Here is a 16,557-nt window from a genome sequence, read left to right on the forward strand (position 1 = left end):
GAAGGCTCATTTCTGGGCTCTCTGTTCTGCACCACTGTTCTACAAGTCTGTCTTTGTGCCAGTACCACACTGTTTTGATCACTGTACATTTGTAATATGTTTTCAGATTTAGAAGTCTGAGACATCCAACTTTGTCTTCAAGATTGTTTTAGTTATTCAGTCTTTCTTGAGAATCCTTATGAATTTTAAAATATGCTTTTCATTTTCTGCAAAAAATAAAGTTGTGATTTAGATAAGGATTACATTGCATCTTAGATCACAGTAGGTGATATTGCCAGCTTCCAACTCATCCACATAGGATATCTTTCATTTTTTTAATTACTTGTAATTTCTTTCAACTATGGTTTCTAGTTTTACATTTGTCTCTTTGGTTGAGTCCTCAGTAGTTTTTTTTTCTGTAAATAAATTCATTTTATTAATTCCTTTTCACATAATTCATTGACCATGCATAGTAATGCTGCTGATTTTACTGTGTTAATTTTGTATATTGACAATTTGCTAAATTTGCTATTTATAACAGATTTTTAATGAATTTTTAAGGTTTTGTATATATCAGCTGGAATCAAGATTGCTGGGAGACATATCAATAACCTCAGATATGGGGCAGTCCTAAGATAGCAGAGGAATAGGACAGGGAGACCACTTTCTCCCCTACAAATTCATCAAAAGAACATTTCAATGCTGAGTAAATTCCACAATACAACTTCAGAATACTGGCAGAGGACATCAGGCACCCAGAAAAGCAGCTCATTGTCTTTGAAAACAGGTAGGAAAAAATATAAAAGACAAAAAAAAAAGAGACAAAATAGGTAGGGAAGGAGCTCCATCCCGGGAAAGGAGTCTTAAAAAGAGAGAAGTTTCCAAACACCAGGAAACACTCTCACTGCCGAGTCTGTGGAGAGCCTTGGAAGCACAGAGGGCAACATAACAGAGAGGAAAAATAAATAAATAATTAAACCCCACAGATTACGAGCCCAACAATAACTCCCCCAGCAGAGAAGCAGTGCAGACGCCTGCATCCGCCACTAGCAACTGGGGGCTGGGCAGGGAGGCGAGGGCTGCATTGCATTTTAAGGATCGGGCCCGAATGCCCCAAGGGTAACCAGAGCGAACTAACTTGGGCTAGCAAACCAGACTGTGGGACAGCTACCACGCGAAAAGCTCTAACATAAGACACTGCCAGGACCGTGCACAGAACAAAGGATGGAACAGAATTAGCTAGCTGCAGACCATCCCCCTACAGTGACAGGCAGCCAGAGCCGGAAGGGCCAGAAGGGGGCAATAGTAGCCCCAGAAAGACATTAACTACCAAACTTTGCTAACTAAGACTTCTTGGGGTTGTGGACAGTCATCATCCGTCTGAGAAGGTACGCCAGTTGTACACCCAGAAAACTGAGCTGCAGGGACAGGAGAGGCAATAAGTTGCAGCGACCGAGCTCACCAAACACCTCAGCTACTCGGACCTGGGAAGGGCACAAAACGCAGGCCCAACCAAGTCTGCGCCTCTGACAAGTACCTGAGTGCCTGAACCTGGTGGCTTAGACCTGGGAGCTGCACACAGCACAGGGCTGGCCTCAGATGGTTCCCGGTGGAGCAACCTAGAGCCTGAGCTGTGTGTGCCGCGAGCAGGGGCAGGCCCAGCGTGGCTGAGACAGTGTGAGCACACACCAGTGTTATTTGTTTGCAGTGTCCCTCCCTCCCCACAGTGCGACTGAACAAATGAGCTTTAAAAAAGTGTCCACCACAGCCCCCCTTGTGTCAGGGCGGAAATCAGACACTGAAGAGACCAGCAAACAGAAGAAGCTAAAACAGAGGGAATCTCCTTGGAAGTGACAGGTACAATAGATTAAAACCCTGTCATTAGTACCAACTACATAGGAAGGGGCCTAGAGATCTTGAGAAATATAAGCCGGACCAAGGAACTACCCGAAAATGAACTGAACCCACACTGCCCACAACAACACCAGAAAAAGTCCTAGATATATCTTTACTATTTTTATGATCATTCTGTTTTTTTGTTTGTTTGTTTTTGGTTGTTTTTTCTTCTTTTCTTCATCTTCTTTTTTTAACATTTTTAAAATTTTAAGTCCTCTATTTCTCCTTTAATTTTCATTTTTATAACCTACTATTACTTTTCAAAAAAAGACCCTATTTTAAAGCAAACTTCATATATATATATTTATTTATTTTTAATAATTCTTGTGACTTTGTTTTTTGTTTCATCTTCTTCTTCTCTTTAATATTGTATTTTTGAAAATCCAACCTCTATTCTAGATTTTTAATCTTTGCTTTTTGGTATTTGTTATCAATTTTGTACCTTCAAAAACTCAATCTTCAGTACCCATTTTTACATGAGAGTGAGATTACTGGCTTGACTGGTCTCTCCTCCTTTGGACTCTCCTTTTTCTCCACCAGGTCGCCTCTGTCTCCTTCTTCCCCCTTCTCTTCTCTACCCAACTCTGTGAATCTCTGTGTGTTCCAGACAGTGGAGAACACTTAGGGAACTGATTACTGGCTGGATCTGTCTCTCTCCTTTTCATTCCCCTCTTTTATCCTCCTGGCCATCTCTGTCGCCTTCCTCCCTCTCCTTTTCTCTGTATAACTCCGTGAACATCTCTGAGTGGTCCAGACTGTGGAGCACACACAAGGAAATGATTACTGGCTAGCTTACTCGCTCTTCCTTTGATTCCACCTCATCTCATTCAAGTCACCTCTAACTCCCCCCTCCCTCTTCTCTTCTCCATGTAACTCTGTGAACCTCTCTGGGTGTCCCTCAGTGTGGAGAAATTTTTCATCTTTAACCTAGACGTTTTATCAATGGTGTGGTATAGAAGGAGAAGTCTTGAGACTACTGTAAAAATAAAACTGAAAACCAGAAGTAGGAGGCTTAAGTCCAAATCCTGAGAACATCAGAGAACTCCTGACTCCAGGGAACATCAATTGATAAGAGCCAATCAAACACCTCCATACCTACACTGAAACCAAGCACCACCCAAGGGCCAACAAGTTCCAGAGCAAGACATACCACGCAAATTCTCCAGCAACACAGGAACACAACACTGTGCTTCAATATACAGGCAGCTCAAAGTTACTCCAAAACCATTGACATCTCATAACTCATCACTGGACACTTCATTGCACTCCAGAGAGAAGAAATCCAGCTCCACCCACCAGAGCACTGACACAAGCTTCCCTAACCAAGAAACCTTGACAAGCCACTGATACAACCCCACCCACAGCAAGGAAACTCCATAATAAAGAGAACTCTACAAACTCCCAGAATACAGAAAGGCCACCCCAAACGCAGCAATATAACCAAATGAAGAGACAGAGGAATACCCAGCAGGTAAAGGGACAGGATAAATGTCCACCAAACCAAACAAAAGAGGAAGAGAGAAGGAATCTACTTGATAAAGAATTCCAAATAATGATAGTGAAAATGATCCAAAATCTTGAAATCAAAATGGAATCATAGATAAATAGCCTGGAGACAAGGTTTGAGAAGATGTCAGAAAGGTTTAACAAGGACCTAGAAGAAATAAAAAAGAGTCAATGTATAATGAATAATGCAACAAATGAGATCAGAAACACTCTGGAGGCAACAAATAGAATAACTGGAGGCAGAAGATAGGATTAGTGAAATAGATAGAATGGTAGAAATAAATGAATCAGAGAGGAAAAAAGAAAAACGAATTAAAAGAAATGAGGACAATCTCAGAGACCTCCAGGACAATATGAAACGCTCCAACATTAGAATCACAGGAGTCCCAGAAGAAGAAGACAAAAAGAAAGGCCATGAGAATATCCTTCAGGAGATAATAGTTGAAAACTTCCCTAAAACGGGGAAGGAAATAATCACCCAAGTCCAAGAAACCCAGAGAGTCTCAAACAGGATAAACCCAAGGTGAAACACTTCAAGACACATATTAATCAAATTAACAAAGGTCAAACACAAATAACAAATATTAAAAGCAGCAAGGGAAAAACAACAAATAACACATAAGGGGATTCCCATAAGGATAACAGCTGATCTTTCCATAAAAACCCTTCAGGCCAGGAGGGAATGGCAAGACATACTTAAAGTGATGAAAGAAAATAACCTACAGCCCAGATTACTGTACCCAGCAAGGATCTCATTCAAATATGAAGGAGAAATCAAAAGCTTTACAGACAAGCAAAAGCTGAGAGAATTCAGCACCACCAAACCAGCTCTCCAACAAATGCTAAAGGATATTCTCTAGACAAAAAAGGCATGTAAACCCGAACCCAAAACAATAAAGTAAATGGCAATGGGATCATACTTAACAATTATTACCTTAAACATAAATGGGTTGAATGCCCCAACCAAAAGACAAAGACTGGCTGAGTGGATACAAAAACAAGACTCCTATATATGTTCTCTACAAGAGACCCACCTCAAAACAAGGGACACATACAGACTGAAAATGAAGGGCTGGAAAAAAATATCCCCTGAAAATAGAGACCAAAAGAAAGCATGAATAGCAATACTCATATCAGATAAAATAGACTTTAAAACAAAGGCTGTGAAAAGAGACAAAGAAGGACACTACATAATGATCAAAGGATCAATCCAAGAAGAAGATATAACAATTGTAAATATACATGCACCCAATATAGGAGCACCACAATATGTAAGACAAATGCTAACAAGTATGAAAGGGGAAATTAACAATAACACAATAATAGTGGGAGACTTTAATACCCCTCTCACACCTATGGATAGATCAACTAAACAGAAAATTAACAAAGAAACACAAACTTTGAATGATACAATAGACCAGTTAGACCTAATTGATATCTATAGGACATTTCACCCCCAAACAATGATTTTCACCTTTTTCTCAAGTGCTCATGGAACCTTCTCCAGGATAGACCACATCCTGGGCCGTAAATCTAGTTTTGGTAAATTCAAAAAAATTCAAATCATTCCAAGCATCTTTTCTGACCATAATGCAGTAAGATTAGATCTCAATTACAGAAGAAAAACTATTAAAATTTCCAACATATGGAGGCTGAACCACACGTTTCTGAATAACCAACAAATCACAGAAGAAATCAAAAAAGAAATCAAAATACACATAGAAATGAATGAAAATGAAACCATAACAACCCAAAACCTGTGGGACACTATAAGTGCAGTGCTAAGAGGAAAGTTCATAGCAATACAGGCATACCTCAAGAAACAAGAAAAAAGTCAAATAAATAACCTAACTCTACACCTAAAGCAACTAGAAAAGGAAGAAATGAGGAACCCCAGAGTTAGTAGAAGGAAAGAAATCTTTAAAATTAGGGCAGAAATAAATGCAAAAGAAACAAAAGAGACCATAGCAAAAACCAACAAAGCCAAAAGCTGGTTCTTTGAAAGGATAAATAAAATTGACAAACCATTAGCCAGACTCATCAAGAAACAAAGGGAGAAATAGCAAATCAACAAGATTAGAAATTAAAAAGGAGAGATCACAACAGACAACACAGAAATACAAAGGATCATAAGAGACTACTATCAGGAATTATATGCCAATAAAATGGACAACGTGGAAGAAATGGACAAATTCTTAGAAAAGTACAACTTTCTAAACCTGAACCAGGAAGAAATAGAAAATCTTAACAGACCCATCACAAGCATGGAAAATGAAACTGTAATCAGAAATCTTCCAGCAAACAAAAGCCCAGGTCCAGATGGCTTCACAGTTGAATTCTACCAAAACTTTAGAGAAGAGCTAGCACCTATCCTACTCAAAATCTTCCAGAAAATTGCAAAGGAAGGTAAACTTCCAAACTCATTCTATGTGGCCACCATCACCCTAATACCAAAACCTGACATAAAAAAAAAGAAAACTACACAGCAATATCACTGATGAACATAGATGCAAAAATCCTTAACAAAATTCTAGCAATCAGAATCCAACGACACATTAAAAAGATCATACACCATAACTAAGTGGGCTTTATCCCAGGGATGCAAGGATTCTTCAATATCCGCAAATCAAACAATGTAATTCACCACATTAACAAATTGAAAAATGAAAGCCATATGATTATCTCAATAATGCAGAGAAAGCCTTTGACAAAATTCAACATCTATTTATGATAAAAACTCTCCAGAAAGCAGGTATAGAAGGAACATACCTCAACATAATAAAAGCGATATATGACAAACACACAGCAAACATTATCCTCAATGGTGAAAATTTGAAAGCATTTCCCCTAAAGTCAGGAACAAGACAAGAGTGCCCACTTTCACCACTACTATTCAAAATAGTTCTGGAAGTTTTGGCCACAGCAATCAGAGCAGAAAAACAAATAAAAGGAATCCAAACTGGAAAAGAAGAAGTAAAACTCTCACTGTTTGCAGATGACATGATCCTCTACATAGAAAACCCTAAAGACTCCACAAGAAAATTACTAGAGCTAATCAATGAATATAGTAAAGTTGCAGGATATAAAATCAACACACAGAAATCCCTTGCATTCCTATACACTAATAATGAGAAAGTAGAAAAAGAAATTAAGGAAACAATTCCGTTCACCATTGCAACGAAAAGAATAAAATACTTACGAATATATCTACCTAAAGAAGCTAAAGACCTATATATAGAAAACTATAAAACACTGGTGAAAGAAATCAAAGAGGACACTAATAGACGGAGAAATATACCATGTTCATGGATTGGAAGAATCAATATAGTGAATGTGAGTATACTACCCAAAGCAATCTACAGATTCAATGCAATCCCTATCAAGCTACCAGCGGTATTTTTCACAGAGCTAGAACAAATAATTTCACAATTTGTATGGAAATACAAAAAAACTCAAATAGCCAAAGCAATCTTGAGAAAGAAGAATGGAGCTGGAGGAATCAACCTGCCTGACTTCAGGCTCTACTACAAAGCCACAGTCATCAAGACAGTATGGTACTGGCACAAAGACAGAAATATAGATCAATGGAACAAAATAGAAAGCCCAGAGATAAATCCACACACCTATGGACACCTTATCTTCCACAAAGGAGGCAAGAATATACAATGGATTAAAGACAATCTCTTTAACAAGTGGTGCCGGGCAAACTGATCAACCACTTGTAAAAGAATGAAACTAGAACACTTTCTAACACCATCAGTTCAGTTCAGTTCAGTTCAGTCACTCAGTCGTGTCTGACTCTTTGCAACTCCATGAATCATAGCACGCCAGGCCTCCCTGTCAATCACCAACTCCCGGAGTTCACGCAGACTCATGTCCATCGAGTCGGTGATGCCATCCAGCCATCTCACCCTCTGTCGTCCCCTTCCCCTTTTGCCCCCAATCCCTCCCAGCATCAGAGTCTTTTCCAATGAGTCAACTCTTCACATGAGGTGGTCAAACACAAAAATAAACTCAAAATGGATTAAAGATCTAAACGTAAGACCAGAAACTATAAAACTCCTAGAGGAGAACATAGGCAAAACACTCTCCAACATAAATCACAACAGGATCCTCTATGACCCACCTCCCAGAATACTGGAAATAAAAGCAAAAATAAACAAATGGGATCTAATTAAAATTAAAAGCTTCTGCACAACAAAGGAAACTATAAGCAAGGTGAAAAGACAGCCTTCAGAATGGGAGAAAATAATAGCAAATGAAGCAACTGACAAACAACTAATCTCAAAAATATACAAGCAACTCCTGAAGCTCAATTCCAGAAAAATAAACGACTAAATCAAAAAATGGGCCAAAGAACTAAATAGACACTTCTCCAAAGAAGACATACAGATGGCTAACAAACACATGAAAAGATGCTCAACATCACTCATTATCAGAGAAATGTGTCCACAATGAGGTACCACTTATCAGAGAAAGGTGTCCGCAATCAGGTACCACTTCACACCAGTCAGAATGGTTACGATCCAAAAGTCTACAAGCAATAAATGCTGGAGAGGGTGTGGAGAAAAGGGAACCCTTACACTATTGGTGGGAATGCAAACTAGTACAGCCACTATGGAGAACAGTGTGGAGATTCCTTAAAAAACTGGAAATAGAACTGCCTTATGACCCAGCAATCCCACTGCTGGGCATACACACCAAGGAAATGAGAATTGAAAGAGACTCGTGTACCCCAATGTTCATCATAGCACTGTTTATAATAGCCAGGACATGGAAACAACCTAGATATCCATCAGCAGATGAATGGATAAGAAAGCTGTGATACATATACACAATGGAGTATTACTCAGCCATTAAAAAGAATACATTTGAATCCATTCTAATGAGGTGGATGAAACTGGAGCCTATTATACAGAGTAAAGTAAGCCAGAAAGAAAAACACCAATACAGTATACTAACACATATATATGGAATTTAGAAAGATGGTGATGATAACCCTGTATGCGAGACAGCAAAAGAGACACAGATGTACAGAACAGACTTTTGGACCCTGTGGGAGAGGGAGAGGGTGCGATGATTTGGGAGAATGGTATTGAAACATATATAATATCATGTAAGAAAAGAATTGCCAGTCTAGGTTTGATGCAGGATACAGGATGGTTGGGGCTGGGGCACTGGGATGACCCAGAGAGATGGTATAAGGAAGGAGGTGGGAGGGAGGTTCAAGATTGGGAACTCATGTACACCCGTGGTGGATTCAGGTTGATGTATGGCAAAACCAATAAAGTATTGTAAAGTAAAATAAAGTAAAATTTTAAATAAATAAATAAAAATAAAAACATTTAAATAATTTAAAAACATAACCTCAGATATGCAGATGACACCACCTTTATGGCAGAAAATGAAGAGGGACTAAAAAGCCTCTTGATCAAAGTGAAAGAGGAGAGTGAAAAAGTTGGCTTAAAGCTCAACATTCAGAAAATGAAGATCATGGCATCTGGTCCCATCACTTCATGGGAAATAGATGGGAAAACAGTAGAAATAGTGTCAGACTTTATTTTGGGGGGCTCCAAAATCACTGCAGATGGTGATTGCAGCCATGAAATTAAAAGACACTTACTCCTTGGAATGAAAGTTATGACCAACCTAGATAGCATATTGAAAAGCAGAGATATTACTTTGCCAACAAAGGTCCATCTAGTCAAGGCTATAGTTTTTCCAGTGGTCATATATGGATGTGAGAGTTGGACTGTGAAGAAAGCTGAGCGCTAAAGAATTGATGCTTTTGAACTGTGGTGTTGGAGAAGACTCTTGAGAGTCCATTGAACTTCAAGGAGATCCAACCAGTCCATTCTAAAGGAGATCAGGCCTGAGTGTTCATTGGAAGGATGGATGCTAAAGGTGAAACTCCAATACTTTGGCCACCTCATGTGAAGAGTTGACTCATTGGTAAAGATCCTGATGCTGGGAGAGATTGGGGGCAAGGGGGAGAAGGGACGACAGAGGATGAGATGGCTGGATGGCATCACCGACTTGATGGACATGAGTTTGGGTGAACTCCGGGAGTTGGTGATGGACAAGGAGGCCTGGCGTGCTGCGATTCATGGGGTCACAGAGTCGGACACTATGATTGACTAAACTGACTGACTGACTGACTGATATATATTATGAAATCATATGTAAACAGATATTTTAAATCCTTTATCAATTTGAATCTCTTTTATATCATTTTTTGTGATTAATTGCTGTAGTCAAGATCTCCAGTAAATAGAAGTGGGGAGAACAGGCATCCTTACTTTGTTCCTAACCTTATAGGAAAATCTTATATATAACACACATATATATATATATACATATATGTGTGTATATATATATATATATATATCTCTTGGTCTTTCCTGGTGGGTCTGATGGTAAAGAATCCACCTGCAATGCAGAAAACCTGGGTTCAATCTTTGGGTTAGGAAGATCCCCTGGAGGAGGGCTTGGCAACCCACTCCAGTGTTCTTGCCTGGGGAATCCCATGGACAGAGGAGTCTGGCAGGCTACAAGTCATGGGTTCTCAAAGAGTCAGACATGATTGAGTGAATAAGCACAGCACATATATATATCAATATTTATATTCATATATAAACCACATGGTTCATATATATATATATATGTATATATGTGTGTATATATATATATATATTGGCTTACATTCATATACATGATGAAAAGGTGTTGATTTTTATCAAATTTTACCTGTATTAATTGAGGCGATCCTGGATTTTCCTGCCATCATTCTCTTAATGCACTGTATTATATTCTTTGAATTCTGAAATATCACCTGCCTTTATAATATTTATTTATGTTTACTCAGTAATACTATTCTCTCTCTCCCCTCATATGTTTATGTATTGCACACACAAAAATGTGTTCTCATTAAGAGTTTTTTTGTAGAAATGAAAATAAACATTGTCTTGTTGTATCACCTTGACCCAAATTACACACAGAAAAATGTCCCTAATGACTTTCACATATATTTAACCATTTCTCTTGACCCTACCCAGATGCAGGGCCTTGCCATCTCCGGTTAAGCAATGATAAGCATTGACTGAAAGGCACTAACTTTCAAGAAGCATTGACTCCTGCATCCACTTGGCCTCTTTCCAGCCCACCTTCACCACCATCACAAAAGAGAATTGTTTGAGAAATAATTAAAATATGTGGGCAAGTTTCCACATGGTGTGATTGACGTCGCTGGCATAGGTTTTGCTTCAGTGGCTCAGGTCTGACAAACAGTATGTCTCATCCAGGAGCCAGGTCAGTGGTCTGATGTGAATCTGGTGGCTCCATTTGGGTCAGGTGTTGCCATGGTTCCTGCTCCATCACACCAAGGGTATGGGTGACATTGTAATTAGAGATAATAACACAGACCTCCAGGCACGGTATTCACCTTCCTAGTCTCAGAATGGAATACATAGATCTATTTATGCTAATAATTTATATTTATCATTATATAAAAAATTATACAGTGAAATTCACTCCTGAAACTCACCACTACACAGAGCAAGACAAAGAAACTTTCCTAAATTCCATTTCTTGTACTCCAGAGTTAACTACTCTCTGACCCTAAAATCAATGCTATAAACTCAAGGGAAAAAGCTGGATGTAAAAGAGGGTGCACCATGTCAAAGAATATGTAGAGGACTGAGAAAAGAAGGAGCCAGAGAGAGATGTCCTAAGTCATTCCATTTAGGGCAACAATTGAAACTGAAGTTTCAGCAAATATCTAAAAGAAAATAAGAAAGAAAACCCAAGTGGCCAGAAATACTTTGAAAAAGTTACTAGAACACATTGGCAACTAGGAAATACAAATTAAAACAAAAGAGCACAGATTTAACACATGCGGAAAATGAGGATATATGAAAACTAAGACTCATGCATTGCTGATAGCATTCCATTGGTACAGTCTTTTTGAGAGGAAAATTTCCCAGATAAGTATAAACATCAATTTATGTGATGTGATTGCTCACCAAGAACAGTGAAAGGCCAGAATGATTTACAGCAAAAAAAAAAAAAAAAATCAACCTCCTGTTCCCATAGATGTTATGTATGTAGTCCATTTAGATTTTTGAAGAACTAGAACAGAAAAGAGAGATTGGCATGGACAATCCTCTGTGCCCACCATGTTAGACAACACCTTGGTAATGGCGTGCCTTATAGACCAAACAGTCCCTTGAAACCAGGACATCTTGAAAGGGAAGGCTTTTATCTCTACAAGAGAGTAACTGGATGACAAAACGGAATAAGGATGGAAGAAACTTCATCATTTAAACTTCAAGATTAATGTTGAAATTAATGAGGTTTAGAAAAAATATGTCTTTATACACTTTAGAGGTGGGAAAATGTCCATTGCATAATATTCATTATTGAAAAACCAAATAAAAAGCAAGTAATATAAATGTCTCTCTAAAGAAGATTCTACAACTAATTCAGTCATGTTTTCATGTTTAAAGCAAATGAAATAAGTGAAGGAGAACATGGAAGGATTAGGAAAGATGGTAAAGATCCATGCAGAGTACACTTTGACACAGAGCAGAGAGGTGACACGCCCTGGGCAAGTGGGCGAGTGGGAGAGGGAAGGGTTGGCCGCCCTGGCCAGGTGAGAGCAGACCCCCACCGCCCTCCCGTGAGTCACCTGAGTCATCATGACTGGCCAACACAGAGCGGGCGACTTAGAGCCACAGGACTTCACTTTCTCATGAGCTTGAGGGATAGGTGTCCAAAATCAAGTTGTCAGCAGGGGCTGCTGCCCTTGAAAGCTTTAGACAAATATTCTTCCTTGCCTCTTCCTGGGGGCTCCTGGCAACGTTGATGTTCCTTCCCCTGTTCCTGTGTCACTCCAACTTCTGTCCCATCTTTACATGGCCTTTTCCTCTTCTTCAATCGACACCAGTTATAGAATTTCAGTTCAGTTCAATCGCTCAGTTGTGTCCGACTCTTTGCGACCCCATGAATTGCAGCACGCCAGGCCTCCCTGTCCATCACCAACTCCCGGAGTTCACTCAAACTCATGTGCATCAAGTCAGTGATGCCATCCAGCCATCTCATCCTCTGTCATCCCCTTCTCCTCCTGCCCCCAATCCCTCCCAGCATCAGAGTCTTTTCCAATGAGTCAACTCTTCGCATGAGGTGGCCAAAGTATTGGAGTTTCAGCTTTAGCATCAGTCTTTGCAAAGAAATCCTAGGACTGATCTCCTTTAGGATGGACTGGTTGGATCTCCTTGCAGTCCAAGGGACCCTCAAGACTCTTCTCCAACACCACAGTTCAAAAGCATCAATTCTTCAGTGCTCAGGTTTCTTCACAGTCCAACTCTCACATCCATACATGACCACTGGAGAAACCATAGCCTTGACTAGACGGACCTTTGTTGGCAAAGTAGTATCTCTGCTTTTCAATATGCTATCTAGGTTGGTCATAACTTTTCTTCCAAGGAGTAAGCGTCTTTTAATTTCCTGGCTGCAATCACCATCTGCAGTGATTTTGGAGCCCCCAAAAATAAAGTCTGACACTGTATCCCATCTATTTCCTGTGAAGTGATGGGACCAGATGAATTTAGGACCCACCTAATCCAGCATGACATCTTTCTAACTAATTCACTTGGAAAGACCTTATTTCCAAGTAAGGTCACATTCTGAGCTTCTGGGTACTCATTTTTGGGGGCAGACATTACTCATATCACTACACTGATGCTTTGTCTGATTCAGGGGAATGTATATTCCCCAGCTGCTGAGTGTAGCGCTGCATCTACACCAAGCAGGTCCATAGTGCTAACACTTTGAAACAATGTAACACACAGCAACAACGCTTTGGTTTATTCCATCAACTACTGAGGAAAATGTGATAATATAATCATGATTTGGATATTTATATCTCTTTTAATTGTTTTTACTTCATATATTTTAATTTTTCATAATTTGTATACAAACTTAAATTTTTCACATCATCCAGCTTGGACATTTTCATTTTGAACATCCCTTTATAATATGCAAACTTTTCCCCTGAAATCTTCTTTGCCTAATAATTACTGAGCCATAAGAGCCTCATTTTCCTAAGGATATTCATAACACAACTTTCTCCAACTTTTTACTATAAAACTTTCTATGTTTTTCTACTAACCATATTCAACATTTATAATTTGATTTTGGATGCCTGCCCAAGGTGAAAATATTTTGTTTTAACATATGTTTACTCAATCTGCATTGATAGAAGAGTCATCTTATGACCGAGAAAGGGCTGTGCTTATTCACCAGGCACAGAGTCCTGCACATCACTCTTTGTCATGCCAACACACCAGGATGAAACAGGAAGGAAGGGCTGTGGGCCAGAAGGTCATAGCTGTAGCCCTAGGGAGGCCTTTCCAAGGAAGACCACTGGGTTCCTCTAAATTGTCTTGCTTCTTGCTCAGTGGACCCCAGTAGTTCAGAATGATTTCAGGGAGTCACTGCTAACCATCCTGTTCTGGGCTGAGATGTATCAGAGGAAGTTTGGCCACAGGACTACATCTCTCTGGGACCCTGGGAGTAGGGAGCCCCAGGGCACTCAGAGGCCAAGTCTCCTAATTGGCCATTTGAGGCTGCAAATCCCAGCTGTGCCAAGTGGAGAGCATCTGCCCAGCAGAGGGACCCAAAGATGCAGGTGCCATGAGCACCAGCTGGCTGAGGGGACAGACACAGAGGAGCAGGTGAGCTGAGTCCATCCCACCTTCTGCTTTTACCAAGACCTAACAGTTCCCTGCAGAAGGCCCTCGGAACACCTGACCTCCCTCTCCCTGTGACCTAGGTGCTCTCTTCTGCCCCCTCCTCACTCTCACTTCCCTGCACAGGAGGCCAGAGGTGGACGAGGGAGGGGGCCCTCAACACCACGTCATTATCACCAGCACAGACCTGGTGAGGAGTCCCGTCCTCCCTGGGAGCACGGGGTCCTGGGTGAGCCATGCCCCTCCTGACATCACAGGAGCACCGCAGTCATCACTCAGCAGGGCGTGGTCAGCATCACTGACAGGTGAGTCCTGGGGGCCTGGATCCTGGACATATCACTGCCCACTTCCAACTGCACTGGGCAGGGTCACTCAGGACAGCAGGTCTGAACATTAACAAAAGTAGAAATAATCAGGACATCTCAAATAAACATGGGCTTAAATCCATGGCTTGAGACGTTGCATTTCTGACCAGCTCTAGGTAATAATATTGCTATAGGGCCTCAGACTGCATTTGCCTAACTAAATTTACAAGGAAAAGGATACAGGACCCAGTCAATAAATACAGAGGCTTGCAGACAACACTGGATTCTTCTGCTTCACAGGGGAAAGTACATATCAAGTTTAATCACAGGTTTACTGAAGCGACCACAGCCCCACTGCGGTATCTCAGTAGCCAATGGAATGTGTGAGTTTATTTTCAAAAACCATCTTGGCTTCCCAGAAGAAAATGCAAATTGCTTCTCATGTGCTTCACTAGGCATCCTAGGGGTCACTGTTCTCAGGACCCAAGGCCCCTGAAGTGGACAAATTGTCCTGGGAAACAGAACAGAACATGACGTTGGGAACCACAGGGGACATAGAAGCAAGAAAGCAGGCTGGGGACGGCGGAGGGAAGGTGGCCACTCCGGTCACAGTGGCTCTACTGTGTGTGTGAATAGCGGGCACACAGGGATGGACAGAGAAGCTTCAGTTCAGTTCACTCACTCAGTCGTGTCCGATTCCTTTTGACCCATGGACTGCAGCACGTCTGGCCTCCCTGTTCTATTACCAACTCCCAGAGTTCACTCAAACTCATGTCCATCCAAGCAGTGATGCCATCCAACCATCTCACCCTCTGTCATCCCCTTCTCCTCCTGCCTTCAATCTTTCCCAACAGCAGGGTCTTTTCAAATGAGTCAGTTCATCGCATCAAGTGCCCAAAGTGTTGGAGTTTCAGCTTCAACATCAGTCCTTCCAATGAATATTCAGAACTGATTTCCTTTAGGATTGAGTGCTTGGATCTCCTTACAGTCCAAGGGACTCTCAAGAGTCTTCAACACCACAGTTCAAAAGCATCAATTCTTCAGTGCTTAGTTTTCCTTATAATCCAACACTCACATCCACATCTCACTACAGGAAAAACCATAGCCTTGACTAGATAGACCTCTGTTGGCAAAGTAATGTCTCTGCTTTCAAATATGCTGTCTAGGTTGGTCATAGCGAGACAGCATCTTTTAATTTCATGGCTACAGTCACCATCTCCTTGGAGAAGGAAATGGCAACCCACCCCAGCACTCTTGCCTGGAAAATCCCATGGACAGAGGAGCCTGATAGGCTACAGTCCATGGGGTCTCAAAGAGTCAGACACGACTGAGTGACTAGACTTCACTAGTCACCATCTGCAGTGATTTTGGAGCCCCCCACCCCCCCCCCCAAAAAAAAGGTTTGCCAGTGTTTCCACTGTTTCTTCATCTATTTGCCATGAAGTGATGGATTCGGATGCCCTGACGTTAGTTTTATGAATGTTGAGTTTTAAGTCAACTTTTCACTCTTCTCTTTCACTTTCATCAAGAGGCTTTTTAGTTCCTCTTCACTTTCTGCCATAAGGGTGGTGTCATCTGCATATCTGAGGTGATTGATATTTCTCCTGACAATCCTGATTCCAGCTGTGCTTCTTCCAGCTCAGCGTTTCTCATGATGTACTCTGCATAGACCTTAAATAAGCAGGGTGACAATATACAGCCTTGATGTACTCCTTTCCCAATTTGGAACCAGTCTGTCATTCCATCTCTGGTTCTAACTGTTGTTTCTTGACTTGCATACAGATTTCTCAGGAACCAGGTCAGGTCGTTTGGTATTCCCATCTCTTGAAGAATTTTCCACAGTTTGTTGTGATCCACACATCAAAGGCTTTGGCATAGTCAATAAACCAGAAGTAGATGCAACTCTTTTGCTTTTTTGATGATCCAACAGAAGTTGGCAATTTGATCTCTGGTTCCTCTGCCTTTTCTAAATCCAGCTTAAGCATCTGCAAGTTCAGGGTTCACATACTGTTGAAGCCTGGCTTGGGGAATTTTGAGCATTGCTTTGCTAGCATGTGAGATGAGTGCAATTGTGTGGTAGTTTGAACATTTTTTGGCATTGCCTTTCTTTGGGATTGGAGTGA

At 40.7% G+C, this 16,557-nt stretch overlaps 1 protein-coding gene across 1 annotated transcript in view; it reads left to right on the forward strand.

The window, feature by feature from the left end:
- The window catches only part of LOC120856619 (olfactory receptor 12-like), a 147,616-nt gene that overhangs the window by 129,222 nt on the left and 1,837 nt on the right, over positions 1-16,557 (forward strand). The window contains exon 2 of the mRNA XM_040231959.1: positions 14,213-14,434. Coding sequence (XP_040087893.1) covers positions 14,213-14,434 — 222 coding nt within the window. The remainder of the gene's footprint in view (positions 1-14,212; positions 14,435-16,557) is intronic.

The sequence above is a fragment of the Oryx dammah genome, unplaced genomic scaffold (assembly GCF_014754425.2).
Source record: "Oryx dammah isolate SB20612 unplaced genomic scaffold, SCBI_Odam_1.1 HiC_scaffold_28, whole genome shotgun sequence".
NCBI classification, from domain to species: domain Eukaryota; kingdom Metazoa; phylum Chordata; class Mammalia; order Artiodactyla; family Bovidae; genus Oryx; species Oryx dammah.